The sequence below is a fragment of the Chiloscyllium plagiosum genome, unplaced genomic scaffold, assembly GCF_037043375.1.
Source record: "Chiloscyllium plagiosum isolate Xiang-an unplaced genomic scaffold, Cpla_swu_hap1 HiC_scaffold_14, whole genome shotgun sequence".
Classification (NCBI taxonomy): Eukaryota; Metazoa; Chordata; class Chondrichthyes; order Orectolobiformes; family Hemiscylliidae; genus Chiloscyllium; species Chiloscyllium plagiosum.
This window is the reverse complement of record NW_028270152.1, coordinates 76710053-76727284: the sequence shown is the minus strand read 5'-3', so window position 1 is coordinate 76727284 and position 17232 is coordinate 76710053. Positions and strand designations below refer to the sequence as shown.

At 41.7% G+C, this 17232-nt stretch overlaps 1 protein-coding gene across 1 annotated transcript in view; it reads right to left on the bottom strand.

Moving 5' to 3' along the window:
- The window catches only part of ift122 (intraflagellar transport 122 homolog (Chlamydomonas)), a 139841-nt gene that overhangs the window by 66391 nt on the left and 56218 nt on the right, over positions 1 to 17232 (bottom strand). Inside the window, exon 12 of the mRNA XM_043708443.2 lies at positions 7876 to 8013. Within this exon, the coding sequence (XP_043564378.1) occupies positions 7876 to 8013 (138 nt within the window). The remainder of the gene's footprint in view (positions 1 to 7875; positions 8014 to 17232) is intronic.

Here is a 17232-nt window from a genome sequence, read left to right as displayed (position 1 = left end):
GTACAACGAACAAGTATAAAACCATGCTTTAACTAAAACTACAGTATCCAATTCTAAGCACTAGAATTATAAAGAACATGAACACTTTAGAGAAGGCTTCATGAGAAAAGGTTTAAGAATAACTGCAGGGATAAATAATTTTAGAGGTAAGGAAAATTAGAGAAGTTGAGGTTATCATCTTTGAAGAAGCCTGAGAGGAGATTGGACAGAGGTGTTCAGAATTGAGAAGGAACTAGACAAACGGGTTCCAATGTGTGGATCATGACTTCAACTGGGGTCATGGGAAATAAACTCTCCCTGCCCTTTACATCATCCCAGCAGTCCAAATGACCAATTATGAGACAAACTGCTGGCTTTGGACACTGAGAAACTGTGGCAGCACTGACCATTTGTACTGTGCAGTCATTATACATTTCATTAATATGTCAGATGCTCCTGAAGAAACAGACATGATTCAGTGATCCAGTCGCCAAAGGTTCACATTACAAATTCTCCGTATTACATGTGTATTCATATTACATTATCTTTAAGAACTTTATACTAAAGGTTATTACATAGAACAGTATAGCACAGTACAGGCCCTTCGGCCCTTGATGTTGTGCCAAGCTTTTACCCTACTTGAAGAGCAAACTAACCTACATACCCTTCATTTTACTATCTTCTATGTACTTTTGCAAGAGTCGCTCAAATGTCCCTAATGTCTCTGACCCTACTACCACTGCTGGCAGTGCATTCCATGCACCCACCACTCTCTGTGTGAAGAACCCGCCTCTGACATCTCTCCTAAACCTTCCTCCAATTACCTTAAAATTATGCCCTTTGTGATAGCCATTTCTGCCCTGGGAATAAGTCTCTGACAATTCACTCGATCCATGCCTTTCATCACCTTGTACACCTCTATCAAGTCACCCTTCTTCGCTCCAATGAGAAAAGCATTAACTCCCTCAACCTTTCTACATAAGACATGCCCTTCAGTCCAGGCAGCATCCAAATAAATCTCCTCTGCACCCACCCTAAAGTTTCCACATCCTTCCGATAATGAGGTAACCAGAACTGAACACAATATTCCAAATGTGGTCTAACCAGGGCTCTATAGAGCTGCAGCATAACCTCATGACTCTTAAAACTTAATTCCTCTGCTAATGGGGGCCAAAATATTATATGCCTTCTTAACAACCCAATATTCTTGGGTTGCAACTTTGAGGGATCTATGGACATTTACCCCAAAATCCTTCTGTTCCTCCACACTGCCAAGAATCCTGCCTTTAACCTTGTAATTCTGCATTCAAAGTCAACCTTCCAAAATAAATCACTTCACATTTTTCCAGGTTGAACTCCATCTGCTACACAGCCCAGTTCTGCATCCTGGCAATGTCCCATTGCAACATATAACAGCCCTTCACACTATCCACCACTCCACCAACCTTCGTGTCATCGCAGACTCACTAACCCACCTTTCCACTTCCTCATCCAAACCATTTATAAAAATCACAAAGACCAGAGGTCCCAGAGCCGATCCCTGTGGAACACCATTGGTCACAGAGCTCCAAGCTGAATATGTTCCATCTACTACCACCACACACTGTCTTCTATGGGCCAGCCATTTCTGTATCCAGACAGCCAAATTTCCCTGTACCACATGACTCCTTACTTTCTAAGTGAGCTTACCATGGGGAACCTTATTACATGCCTTGCTAAGATCCATGTAACATCACATGCTCTATCTTCATCAATCAGTTTTGTTACATCCTCAAAGAATTCAATAAGGCTTGTGAGGCATGATCTGCCCCTCTCAAAGCCATGCTGACTATCTGTAATCAAACTATGATTTTCCAAGTAATTGTAAATCCTGTCTGTCAGAATCCTCTCCAATAATTTGCCAACCACCAACGTAAGACTGATTGGTCTGTAATTCCCAGGAGTATCCCTTTTCCCTTCCTTGAACATTTGCTACCCTCCAATCATCTGGCACTACTCCAGTGGACAGTGAGGATGCAGAGATCATCGCCAAAGGTGCAGCAATCTCTTCCCTTGCTTCCTGTACTAACCTTGGGTATATCCTGTCTGTCCCAAGGGACCTATCTATCCTTATGTTTTCAAAATTTTCAGCACATCCTCCTTCTTAACATCAACCTGTTTGAGCACATCAGTCTGTTTCACTCTGTTCTCACAAACAATAGGATCCCTTTCATTAGTGAATACAGAAGCAAAGTATTCGTTAAGGGTTTCCCTTAACTCCTCCGACTCCAGGCACAAGTTCCCTCCACTATCCCTGATCAGCCCTACCCTCACTCTGGCCATCCTATTGTTCCTCACATAAGTGTAGAATGCCTTAGGGCTTTCCTTAATCCTACCCGCTAAAGCTTTCTCGTGTCCCCTTCTAGCTCTCCTAAGTCCATTCTTCAGTTCCTTTCTGGCTACCTTGTAACCCTCTAAAGTCTCATCCTTGCCTCCTCAACTTTAAGTATGTTTCCTTCTTCCTCTTGACTAGATGTTCCACATCCCTTGTCACCCAAGGTTCCTTCACCCTACCATCCCTTCCTTGACTCAGTGAGACAAACCTATCCAGCATTATCAGCAAGTCCTTCCTAAACAATCTCCACATTTCTGTTGCACATTTTCCTGACAACAGCTGTTCCTAATTTAGGTGCCTCAATTCCTGCCTAATCGCACTGTAATTCCCCCTCCGTCAATTAAATACTTTCCCATACCATCTGCTCCTATCGCGCTCACTGACAATAGTAAAGGTCAGGGAGTTGTGATTATTATTATGCTGTTTTACTTCAGCCTTGTTTTTGTTGGTGTCTGGGCTCACTTTAATTTTCGATATTAAAGTAGGGTTGATTTGAAAATAGTTTGGGAAGTACAAATCAGAGCAAATTGGGAGAAATTGCTCTCATTGGAGAAGGGTCAAGAACTAGAGAACAATTTAAGATGACCAGCAAAAATGCCACTGGTGACATGAAGCATTTATTTTCAGCAGATTCCACTGTTAAGCACTTGAAGGGAGCATTTTTGAAGAGCAAGCTCGTGGAGAAAGAGTTGTGGCTTGGGATCAAAGAGGGTCAGTCCAGACTCAACAGGCCAAATGGTCTGTTTTAGTGTTGCAACCATTTGATGATTTTCCTATGTTGTGTTGCAATGACACTACTGAACTTTTCTAATATGGTATCTATTTTATTAGTTTACAGTTCTGTATTGAGACATTTCTTTAAACTAATTGTGCGATCTATTTTAAGTCATATGTGCTGAAATTGAATATTTAATGATAATAAACAACTACAGTCTCTCCATCTGCTGCAACACAGCTTGATGATTCCTTTTCCTCCCATGCTGTTCACACACTCCAAGCTGTTGAATGTCTCCATTCCTCTTTAAACAATAGATAAATGCTGACTAGCATTGTTAGCCTCAAGCAATACAGGTAACAACTCAATAGATGACCTAACTATACTGGGCAGCACAATGGCTCAGTGATTAACACTACTAGCTCAGTGATTCCACCATCAGGCAACTATCTGTGTGGAGTTTGCACACAGTTCTCCCTGTGTCTGTGTGGATTTCTGCTGGGTGCTCTGGTTTCCTCCCACAGTCCAAATATGTGCAGATTGGGTGGATTGGCTATACCAAATTGCCCCTAGTATTTAGTGATGTGCAGGCTATGTGGATTAGCCATAGGGAATGCAGGGTAGCATGATGGATCTAAGTGGGATGCTCTTCGAAGGGCAGTGTGAACTCAATGGAGATTCTATGATTTAAGATTAGTGGTAGCCTAGACAGATACTATTATATTACATGGGTGACATGGTGGCACAGTGGTTAGCACTGCTGCCTCACAGCGCCAGAGACCCGGGTTCAATTCCCGCCTCAGGCGACTGACTGTGTGGAGTTTGCACATTCTCCCCGTGTCTGCGCGGGTTTCCTCCGGGTGATCCGGTTTCCTCCCACAGTCCAAAGATGTGCAGGCCAGGTGAATTGGCCATGCTAAATTGCCCATAGTGTTAGGTGAAGGGGTAAGTGTAGGGGTCTGGGTGGGATGCGCTTCGGTGGGTCGGTGTGGACTTGTTGGGCCGAAGGGCCTGTTTCCACACTGTAAGTAATCTAATCTAATCTAATCTAAATGTGGTCAATTTTAAACAGATAGTAAAGATGCTGCCATAAAACAAAAAAAAGCTGGAATTACTCAGTAAATCAAACAACATCTGTGGAGACAGAAATATCGACTCACTGTCTCAGGTTCATGACCTTTTGTCAGTCTTGAAAAATTAACTCCAGGCTAAATCTTATGCCTTTTTGGCTCAGCGTCTGTTTCATTGAGTTTTACGGAGGCTGTCTCTCTGTGAGGCCAAATTCAACTCATTAAATATCTACCCTAACCCATGTACATCCCTCTCAGCTAATGCATAGTCTTAATTTCCAGCACAATGGAAGGCGATAGCAACTGTTCTTTGGGCAATGGTTTTCAGTTTCCACCCCTACATGTCAGTGAGGTACTGAATATTAAGATCCCCCTACCAGGAGCCATTCCAATGAAACCCAAAGGCTTCACACCTTCCCATGTCCCCATCCTGTCCATCTATATGGGCCTACGCCTGCCCATCTTTCCACTTCAACCCTGGACATACGAGGTAACCATACCAGCTACAGTCATACACTACTTCCTCACTTTGAAGCCAGGAGGCTCTTGACTATAAATAAGTACTCCCAACATTTCTTAAGTATGCTTGTCACATAAGCTGCTGGCATATGGGGTAGGTATGAAATTGACATGTCTCTATGCTGCACAGCAAGATGTGGGCCCCCTTCAATCAGACTCCTGACTAGCAAGGCCAGCTGCTTGGTTGTGAGACTGTACTAAATGGCATGGCAAGGCAGGCAAAGAAAAGCAGGGATATGATGAGCTTCCAGGTGGGCATTAAGTGAGGGAGCATAGAGTCATACAGAAGGGAAACAGACCCTTCAGTTCAACCAGTCCATGCAGAATATAATTCCAAACTAAATTAATCCCACCTGCCTGCATTTGGGCCATATCCCTCCCTCATTCATGTACTTATCCAAATATCTTTCAAACATTGTAACTATTAGCCCTGAGATGTAGCCTGGTCCAATGTATGAACTGGGTGCCTGACCTCGGCACAAAATGCCCTTGTTGCAGCCTTTCAATGCCATGCACGTCTCAACTTCCTAGGCATCCTGCAAGTGGATCAGAGAGGTGCCTGAGGATGCTGAAGAGTTGGCAAATACTGAATGCTAATGTCCATGGACAAGGGATGTGTGTGATTGGTGCCCATGGGTTGTGCCTTGAGATGCTGTTATGTGGTGAATAAAACAGAGGTTCTTCACAGTCAGCTGAAATTGCCAGACAGCCATTCTGACTTTCCATGTTGGGAATTCCTGGCATCTTATTTGCCTACTGCAGATGGTAAGATAGAAATCAGCACATCACTTAGGTGAGATGTGCAGTTAATAAGATTGTTAACAAGTAATAATCCCTATTAATAGGCAACTCACCACTGTGGAGTGAAAATCTCGCCTCCACATTCAGAACGGAGTTTAAAAATGCAGCAAATTGCTCCCAATTTCGAGACAGTCCTCATTGGACCTCTTGCGTGATTTTATCACTTTTCTTACCATAATCCATGTCATTCAGGCCCCTATAAGATTCCATCCTCTATTTCATTCTCAACTGACATTGGTTGTTCTGTCAGTATTAACAGATTTTGCTGTTTTTATTTTGGATTCCCAGCATCTACAATACATTTTTTCTGTAGTCAGCGGAACCTATATTTCAAATCGAGGTATGTGCTAACCTGCTATGGATACCTTTCATGTCAAGTTTAAAATGCTGGCATGCATTTACACTTGGTGACAAAGTGGTTGGCAGCCACTTCTAGGATATGCAATGTTAAAAATCAAGTTGTGTAAGCAGAGAATCCTAAATATTCAGTCATTGGAGAAACTCTCAAACTTGTTAATCAAAAGGTTGTCTTCCTTTTCATTTCATTTTGGCCAAATAATAGCACTTATGCCTCAATGTGCCAGAGACCCGGATTCGATTCCAGCTTTGGGTACTGTCTGTGTGGAGTTCACATGTTCTCAGTGTCGGCGTGGGTTTCCTCCAGGTGCTCCGGTTTCCTCCCACAGTCCAAAGATGTGCAGGTTGGATGGATGGGCCATGCTAATTTGTCCTGTAGCATCTAGGGATATGCAAGCTAGGTCGATTGATAGAGGTCTGGGTGGGATATTCTTTGGAGGATCAGTGCGTACTCTATAGGCTTGAATAACCCTCTTCCAGCGAGTTTTGAGAAACATAAATAGAAAGCAGGAATTTTCAGCATTGCTTCGCATGAGGCCCACTGAAGATGTTACCTAGTAAGGTAACAAAATGTCTGGAAATGAACCTTTCAGCTCAGCGAGCAAACCTACATCTAACCCTCTTCCAAACTGTAGGGATTTTATGAGATAATCCGATTTCTAACACCAGCATTTTCTGAGTAGCTTGCCAAATGTCTGATGGCTTAATGTGCTGTATAGTGGTTAATAATTCTACAGAGCTCAAAAAAGAGCAGTGCTCACCACTGTGATAATATTACATTCTTGGCCCCTTATGTTTCTGAAAGCAATCAATATATTGTGATGAAAAAGAAAGCCCACGGTAAAGAAATGGTACATGATTCTAGACTAACCAACTGAACTTAAGTTTTTGCTCATCTCAGAGTCACTTACTTCACGATATAGCATGGCTTGAGTACATATAACTTCAGTCGGTCTCTAAGCTACGCTGTGTCTGACAGATGAGTTTAATGCTTGATTCGCTGACCGCAGTGGTGAAAATATTGCATTCCTTAGGACCAACATTTTACATTTATTACAAAAACCTTAAAGTGCATTAAAAAAAAAGTCTTAAATTTCTATTTTGAATCATCATTTTCCATTTACTCATTCATGCTCTTTGTGTTAATTACGATTTTGTAACAAATATGGCACTGAGCCATCCAACTGCAGGGATGCAGACTGACTGCCTAACCTAGAAACAGGATGCAGGAAGGTGTCAACGGGGCCAGATGGCACAAAAGTGATTAGAGGTCGTAAAGAGTGTTACAAAATATTGACACACTAGAAAGCGGAACTACAAAAGACAGGAAAGGCTAGATGATGTAGGGAAGGCCAATGTGAATAAGTGTAAGCAAGGTGAAAGTGGGGTGAGACAATGGATGAGTCAGAGAACATGAAAGAATCTGGAATGGATGAGGGGCTAGAGGAGTTTATTAGTTTTCTCCTCCTGGTTAAAACCTCTCCTCCTGTGTTCTGGGTCTTCCCCAGTGATAAAGCTAAGTACAGGAACACATTTTTTCTAAACTCGTATGCAATTATTTGCTTCAAATTTTCTACCTTCTCTGGTGTCCCATCCTATGTTCAAACTTGCTCTTGAAATCTTGCTAATTTTAATAAACCACAGGAGCTTCAAGAATCAATTTGCCTTGTCCAGTGGGGTATAGTTATCTGAAAGCAGTGATCCATCAAATTGGAAAGCAGTGATCCATCAAATTGGAAAGAAGTGAAAATAGCGATACTGTCCCTTCCAGTTTAATGCAAATTGAACTTTGCCAATGATTCAGCATTAAATCATCTTGCTCAAACATTAAGTGTGTTATATGTTTCTTTCTCAATCGTGCCTATCATAAAAATATTACTGAAAACAAATGCAAATGGTTGGGCTTTTATCTCCACAGGAGCTGATATAATTCAGCCAAGACGTAAAGCAACAATCTCAGAATTATTATTCCATTCAACTCAGTGATATAAAGTAAAGCTGAGGGGTAAAAAAAAAAGGTCCCCTATAATCTTATTAAAAATGTGCTGCATTAACAGTACCTGACCATTCTTCAGACCAACTAACAGGCCTTCTCTTCCTGATGGTCCTCCGATGACCTTAATATAGCGAATAAGTGATTCCATGAGCCATTCTCTCTCCTTCACACCACTAAATGACAAGCACTGCAATCTCTTTTCCTACATGGGACATAAAGAAGGCATTAATAAAGTTGCAAATGGCTGGCAAGAGTGTCATCAATTGAAAAGTACCCAATTTAATTTAACTGCGCAAGGCTCAAAATCTGGATTAAACACAGTCCAAGCAGAACATAACACTTAGAAGTCTCAACTGGGGCAAACTTCTTTCCTGGTCCTAGTGGAACCTAATTTCTACCTAAGTTAGCCAGAAAAGACCTAAAGAGAGGACTAAGAAGAGCCAGGAGGAGACATGAGAAGTTGTTGACGGATAGGATCAAAGAAAACCCTAAGGCCTTCTATAGGTATATCAGGAATAAAAGAATGACCAGAGTAAGATTAGGGCTAATCAAAGATAGTAATGGAAAGTTATGTGTGGAATCTGAGGACATAGGGAAGCACTTAATGAATGCTTTTCATCAGTATTCACATTGGAAAAGGGCAATGAGAGTGAGAATAAGGAGGTACAGGCTACTAGATTAGATGGGCTTGCGGTTGACAATGAGGAGATTTTAGCAATTTTGGAAAATCTGAAAATAGATAAACCCCCTGGCCCGGATGGGATTTATTCTCAGATTCTCTGGGAAGCCAGGAGGAGATTGCAGAGCCTTTGGTTTTGATCTTTGTGTCATCATAGTCAACAGGAGTAGTGCCAGAAGACTGGAGGATAGCAAATATTGTTCCCTTGTTTAAGGAGGGAAGTTGAGTCAACCCTGGTGATTATAGGCCAGTGAGCCTTACTTTGGTTCTGGGTAAGGTGTTGGAAAAGATTATAAGAGATAGGATTTATAATCATCCGGAAAGGAATAATTTGATTAGAGATTGTCAACATGGTTTGTGAAGGGTAGGTTGTGCCTAACTAACCTTATTGAGTTCTTCGAGAAGGTGACAAAACAGGTGGATGAAGATAAAGTGGTTGATGTGGTGTATATGGACTTCAGTAAGGCGTTTGATAAGGTTCCACACGATAGGCCATTGCACAAAATATGGAGTTTCAGGATTGAAGGTGATTTAGCGAATTGGATCAGAAATTGGCTAGGTGAAAGATGGTTGATGAGAAATGTTACTAGTTACTAGTGGTGTGCCGCAAGGGTCTGTTTTGGGGCCACTGCTGTTTGTCATTTTTATAAATGATCTGGATGTGAGCATAGAAGGATGGGTTAGTAAATTTGCGGATAACACTAAGGTAGGCAGAGTTGTGGATAGTGTCGAAGGATGTAGTGTGTTACAGAGGGACATAGTTAAAATGCAGAAGTGGAGAAGTGGCAAATGGAGTTTAATGCAGAAAAGTGTGAGGTAATTCACTTCGGAAGAAAGAATAGGAATGCAGAGTACTGGGCTAATGGTAAAACTCTTGGCAGTGTAGATGAACAGAGACCTCTGTGTCCAGGTGCATAAATCCCTGAAAGTTGCCACCAAGGTTGGTAGGGTTGTTAAAAAGGCATATGGTGCGTTGGCATTTATTGGTAGGGGGGTTGAGTTTCAGAGTCACGAGCTCATGCTTCAGCTGTACAAGACACTGGTAAGGCCATACCTGGAATATTGCATACAATTCTGGTCACTGCATTATAGGTAGGATGTGGAAGCTTTGGAAAGGGTTCAGAGGAGATTTACTAGGATGTTCCCTGGTATGGAGGAAAGGCTAAGGGAACAGAAGCTGTTTTCGTTGGAGAGAAGAAGGTTGAGAGGTAACTTAATTGAGACATATAAGATAATCAGAGGGTTTGACAGGGTGGACAGTGAGAGCCTTTTTACTTGGATGGTGAAGGCTAACATGAGGGGACACAGCTTTAAATTGAGGGGTGAGAGATTTAGGATAGATATCAGGGTTAGTTTCTTTATTCAGAGAGTAGCACGGGCGTGGAACAGCCTGCCTGCAACAGTAGTAGACGCGCCAATGTCAAGGGCATTTAAATGGGCATTGGGCATACATACAGATAATAATAGAAGGGTGTAGGTTAGATGGGTATCAGATTCATTTCACAGGTTGGCGCAACATTGAGGGCCAAAGGGCCTGTACTGCATTGTAACGTTCTACGTTCTAATCCAATGGACACAACAGCTCAAATTCAAATGGCAAATGGTTTAATTGATGCCCAAAACTCTATAAAATAATTTACTTTCAGTTTCTACACTGCTCACAAAATTCTTTGTAAATTTGAACTTTCGGATCAATTCTAATCTAAATATGCTGCCTTCACACTAAGTTTCTGTCAGAGAGAGTCAACCAAAAGCCAATCTTTCCTCTAAGCTCAGAACCGTGATTCAGTAAGTGAATGAAATAAATAATCAAGGCAGATTCACCTTAAAAATGGGGAAGAGGAGAAATATAAAGTAACTTTTTAACTGTAACAAGCAAATTAAAAATGAACTTTCCCCTCAAATTCAAAGTCACAAAGTTTACTTCAATTGCTAATTCCATTTTGTAAAAGTGGGGATACATAAAACTTTTTCCATTTTCTTTCTCCTGACCTTTACTAGGGCACGACTCCATGAGTATAATGCTATCCCTTCCTACCTTGCCATAAAGAGACCCTTCATATGAGAGAATGGACAATGAGCCTCTTATTTCACCAAATCCCTTCAGCTCAGTTTCGGCTGCCTTTTAAAATCACTCCAAATGTGGCATTCAATATGTCACTTTATGCTTCCCAGCTGTGAAACAGATCTGAGAGGTTTTCAGACATGGTAATGTAATTCAGTGTCTAGTGATTGACCCAGTTTAGCTATTAACCTTCAAGGGCATGGTGCGAACATATTTTCATACCTTGTCTAGAACTACAGATTGACATTTCAACGAGAGAGACAATTTGTAACAACTTTCAGATTTGATTTTGTCATTTTAGAATATAGTGAATATGAAATTACTTCATGTTCCCATATGTTCTGTCACTTATAATTTTTAAATATTCAGCATTCTAAACCTACAGGACAAGCATTTAAAAGTTAAAGACAAAGACCACCAGTAAATGCATTGTGTGTAGAGAAGCACCATATAGACTTCAGCCTGACCCCTCGCTGGGTTAGCTGGTTTTTGTTGAGGCAAAAGTTTAGCTCCTATAATTAACCCACACATTTCTAATTGGAGCAATTGGTTAGGACAGGGGTGATGAAAATCAGCTTGGATGTTCCTTACTAATTGTTTTAAGAGACGCTGCCTGGAAACTAATCTGTGTTGGCATTTGGTAAGGGCAGGGCTGATTTCTGATGCTTGCCCAAGTTGATAGCTTGTTAGCTTTCATTGTTTAGACTCACACATGGTGGTGTGTGTTAGGCCATAGTCACTAATGGCATGAGAGCATTACTAAAACAGAAAGCAAACGGGTTTATATATGGAAAAATATATCACTTCCAGAGCAACCCAAATACAATCACAGTATAACAAATTTTTAATTTTGCAATTTCTACTTGTGTATCTGGATCTGGCCAAGGAGTTTGAATGTAGACACTTTTGTTATTATTACATTATTTTGGCAATAAGAAAATGGGCTATATCATAAACATATGAAGAAAAAGAGTCTGGTATTTTAAAACTAAAGGACAAGTGTATGAGGTTATTAAGAAACAGATTGCACAGCATGTGTACTGTATTTGGGTGGTGTAAACACAATGTGCTACAGAGTGGTATGACAGGAGTTTCCACCTGCAGTTCCTCACACAGTGATGTCTTAATTTTGGTTGTTTTGGCTGGCAGTCTGAGGGCAAAGTTGGAGGGCAAGGATTCTCAGAAAGCTTAGGTGCACCCAACATGTGACTGCAGTAGAATAGAAGGAGCCTGCCTGTCCTTGGAGTGAGTCAATTCTGTTATAATAAAATCACGCTCCTTTCAAATCTATCAGATGTTTAATATCTACTGTAACAGAAAAGAAAATCAAAGAACAAGCAAATCTTCCTCACACAGCTATTCCAAAGTAAGCAAGTTACTTTGTAGTCACTGTTGTGGCAAAACCAGCTGCCAATTGACACACATCAACAGTGGCTGAAGCATTAGCAGTGATTGCTTACATTTATAGTTATTTCTAATCAACATGTTCACATATGAGTCATAGAGTCATGCAGCACGGAAATAGACCCTTCGGTCCAACCAGTCCATGCCGAACAAAGTCCCAAAGTAAACTAGTCCCACCTGCCTGCTTCTGGCCCATATCCCTCCAAACTTTTCCTATTCATGTATCCATCCAAATGTCATTTAAATGTTGTAATTGTACCCGTATCTACATTTCCTCAGGAAGTTCATTCCACATGCAACTACCCTCTGTGTAAAAAATGGCCTGTTATGTCATTTTAAAACTCTCTCCTCTCACCTTAAAAATGTACCCCTTTGTTTTTGAAATTCCTCATCTTAGGGAAAAGACAACTACCATCAACTCTATCTATACCTCTCATTATTTTATAAACTTCTACCAAGTCACCTCTCAACCTCCTATGCTTCACAGAAAAATGTCCCATCCTATCCAGCCTTCCTTTTTAACTCAAACCTTCCATATCCAGCAACATCCTGGAAATTCTGTTATGAGACATCTCGGAGCAAATGGGATTTGAACCACTTAAAGTAATACAGCACAGAAACAAACCCTCTAGTCTAATTCGTCCATGCCGATCAGATATCCAAAACTGATCTAATCCCATTTGCGAGCATTTGGCCCATATCCCTCTCAACCCTTCTTATTTGTGTAATAAATGATGCCTTTTAAATATTGTAATTGTATTGCCCTCCTCCTCTGGAGCTCATCCTACATGCATCACTCTTCTGCGTGAAAGCATCCCTCAGATCCCTTTTAAATGTTTTCCCTGTCATAGAATCCCTACATTGTGGAAGCTGGCCATTCTACCTATCTAGTCCACACACTGACTCTCTGAAGTGAATTTTTTTAGATTAGATTAGATTACTTACAGTGTGGAAACAGGCCCTTTGGCCCAACAAGTCCACACCGACCCACCGAAACGCAACCCACCCAGACCCATTCCCCTACATTTACCCCTTCACCTAACACTATGGGCAATTTAGCATGGCCAATTCACCTAACCTGCACATTTTTGGATTGTGGGAGGAAACCGGAGCACCCGGAGGAAACCCATGCAGACACAGGGAGAATGTGCAAACTCCACACAGAGCCAGCTGGAATCGAACCCAGTTCCCGGGTGCATTGAGGCAGTAGTGCTAACCACAGAGCCACCGGATTGCACCCAAACCCTAAGCCTAAACTGAACCTTAAACATTTGCCCTGTAATTTTGGACTCTCCTATCCTGATAAAAAGGCCTTGGCTATTTATCCTATTCATGCCCCTCATGATTTTATAAACCTCTATAAGGTCATCCCTCAGCCTCCAACGCTCCAGGGAAATAGGCCCCATTCTATTCAGCCTCTCCCTATAGCTCAAATCCTCCAATCCTGGCAATATCCTTGTAGATCTTTTCTGAATGCTTTCAAGTTCAATAACACCTTTCCTTTAGCAGGGAGACCGGAATTGAACATAGTATTCCAAAAGTGGCCTCATCAATGTCCTGCACAGCTGCAACATGACATCCCAACTCCTATATAGGTTAAAAAGTGTGGCACTGGACAAAGCACAGCAGGTCAGGCAGCATCAGAGAAGCAGGAGAATCAACATATTGGGCATAAGCCCTTCATCAGGAAAGTCAGGGGTGGGGGAGTGCTGAGAGATTAATAGGAGGATGGGGTGGGGGATGAGGTAGCTGGGAAGGCAACAGGTAGATGCAGGTGGGGAGTAATGATGATAGGTCGGAAAGGAGGGTGAAGCGGATAGGTAGGAAGGAAGATGGACAGGTATTTTCCTGCTCATCCAAACACCTCATCTACTGTGTCTGTTACTCTCAACATGATCTCCTCTACATTGGGGAGACAGGACACCAACTCATGGAACGTCTCAGGGAACATCTCTGGGACACACACACCAAACAACTCCACTGATCTGTGGCCACTTCAACTCCCCCTCCCACTCCACCAAGGACATGCAAGTCCTGGGCCTCCTCTACTGCCAAATCCAAGCCACCCAAGAGCTGGAGAAAGAACACCTCACCTTCCGTCTTGGGACACTCCAATCAGATGGCATTAACGCGGCTACACCAGTTTCCTCATCTCCCACTCACCACCCCTGCACCTCCCCAGGATTCCACATGATCTAACCTTGCTAACTAGTCTACCATGCAAAACCTTGTTGAATGCCTTGCTGAATTCCATATGGACAATGTCTACTGCTGTGCTTTCATCAATCTTCTTTGTCACTTATACAGTCATACAGCACGGAAACAGACCCTTCATTCCAACCTGTCCATGCCGAAGATAAACTTAAGCTAAATTAGTCCCACCTGCCTGCTCCTGGTCCATATCCCTCCAAACCTTTCCTATTCATGTATTTAGCCAAATGTCTTTTACACTTTGTAATTGTACCCACATCCACCATTTCCTCAGGAAGTTCATTCCATACACGCATCACCTTCTGTGTAAAATATTTGTCTCTCGAGTCTTTTATAAATTTCTCTCCTCTTATCTTAAAGATTTGTCTTCTAGTCTTGAAATCTCCCATCCCCCATCCTAGGGAAAAGACAACTACAATTAACTCGATCTAAAACCCTCATTATTTTATTAACTTCTATAAGGTCACCTCTCAACCTCCTATACTCCAGTGAAAATAATGTTCCAGCCTATCTAATAACTCAAACCTTCCAAACCCTTTAAAAAACACTCAACCAAGTCAGTGAGATAAGATTTCTCATGCTCAAAGCCAATCTGATTATATTTACATACAGCTTTCCTTGGAATAAAATGCCTCAAGGAACAGCACAGAAGTGTGATAAAGCACAATCTTACACTGAGACACTAACAGAAAAACTTTCACCAACATTTATACAGTGCTTCCCATGACTAGATGTGTCAAATGGGAAACTGGACAACCAATTTGATAATAGTAAAATAATCTGTTCTTGTAATGTTGATTGAAGGATAAATATTGGCTAGAACTGGGAGAACTTTCCTACTCTTCTTGGAAGTAAGCTCACGTATTTTCTCACATCCACTTAAAAATGTACACATGGCTGGGTTTACCCAAAAGACACACCACAGACAGTGCAGCACTTCCTAGATACCACATTAGAGTGTCAACCTTGACATTTGTGCTGACATCCTGTAGTGGGACTTGAACCCAGAATTGTCTCAGAGAGGGGGCTACAAACTAAACCCTAGCAAATACTAAAGGAGATATTGGGCAGGTGACCAACTCTCTCTAAAAGAGATGGATTTTAAGGTGCCTCTTAAAGCAGAACAGAAAAGTAGAAAGAGGAAGAGGTTTAGGGGCGGAATTCCAGAGCTTAGGGCCTTGGCACAAGGCAGGGTCACTAACTGCTCCACAATTGAAATTAGGGTTGCTCAAGAGACCAGAATTAGAGGACAGCAGATATCTCAAAAGGTTATTTAGGACTAGAGGAGAGAAAAAGGATGAGTATTTTAAAATTGAGAATTTGACTGCTTGTATAATTTAGCAAATGCAGAAGTGACAAGTGGATGAAACTTGGTGCAAGTAAGGATGAGGACAGCAGAAAAAAGTACAGCGGTTAGAATGTGGGAAGCCAGTCAGGTGTCTATTTAAATCATCTACTGTCAAGGTAACAAAGGCATGAATAAGAACTTCTTACTTACATTATGAGTACGTGGTCAGAAACATATTTCTGGGTAAAACATAACACAACGATATGAAGTTTGGGTCAGTCTCTGCAATTATCAGGCACAAAAAGAAATCTAGCCTGTAGTTTCTGCCTCAATGACTCCAGGCACCAAACATTTCCATGTTCCATGCACTTCAACAGATTTTGATTAGGGGAATGGAAGAGAATAGGAAAGATGCAGATGAAACAAAAGGCTTTGTGTATGCTGTCATGCATATCGTTTAAGTATGTGGGTTCTTTTGGGATTTACATGGTCCACTTTGTAAGGGTAGCCACCTTTTTTTCTAATAAGGAGAACCTCGTAGCATAAACAAGATGTAGTTTATTGCAATTCTGCAACCACTCACATGTTACAAGGAAAGGCTCTATATTACTACAAAACCTGTTGAGGGAATGTGCCTTAGGTCTTACCAGCTCCTACATTACTCTCCCATCAAGTCCTCATCACGTTCACAAAGTGAATGCTGATTATTGCACTCAATCACGTAGTAACCCATCCAGACCTTCCCTTCAAAATCCACCAGTGACCATGTCGAATGGTGGAGCACACTCAATGGAACACCTTATCCATGCATATTCTATGCTCTCTGATTAGAAATAATTCTTCTAACCTCTCTCCTCACTTTCAGCAATGATTTTCAATAAACTACTTTTCAATCAAAGAAAATTATTCATCCTGTAATACCCTTCAGCATTTAAAATCTACTAAAAAACAAGCATGCATCAGTTTTCTCTGCTCCAATGGAAATAGTGCCAGTATGTCAGTTCTCTCCTCATAATTCGACTTCCTCACACCCCAGTGGTATCCTGATCAAGCCGCACTGCATGCATTCTTCATTAAGCATTTCACATAACAATTTCCCATATCTTCCTTACTCCTCAACAAAGAGTTCAATTCCTTTCCACTATGATTGATCTTTGACCATACCTGACCTCTCCCATACTCCATCCCCTTCCTTCCAGAACCAGGATAAGTTCCTCCTGTATTCATTTTGCATTCTTCTGGGCTCAATATTAGTTCAGCAATTTCAGGCAATAACATCAATTCCAACTTTTACAGACAACAGGCTTGTTTTATTATTCAATAATGGGATGTGGGTGTAGCTGGCTATACCAACATTCATTGCCCTTACCTACTTGCCTAGAATGTAGCTAAGAATCAATCATGTTGTGAAGATCTGGAGTCACATGTAGGCCAGGTAAGGACTGCACATTCCGTCTCTAAAGGACATTACTGAACCAGATGGGTTTTTACAACAATTGGTGTAGTTACATAAAATCACTGCAGTATTAAACCAGGCCTTTTAGCCCATCAAGTCCACACCAACCCTCCAAAGAGCATCCCACCCAGACCCAGCTCTCCACCCTATCCCTGTAACCCTCCATTTCCCATGGCTATGGGCAATTTAGCTTGGCCAATTCACCTAGCTTGGCCAATTCACCTAACTGGAGCACCCGGAGGAAACACACACAGACATGGGGAGAATGTACAAACGCCACACAGGCAATTGCCGGAGGGTGGAATTGAACCCAGATCC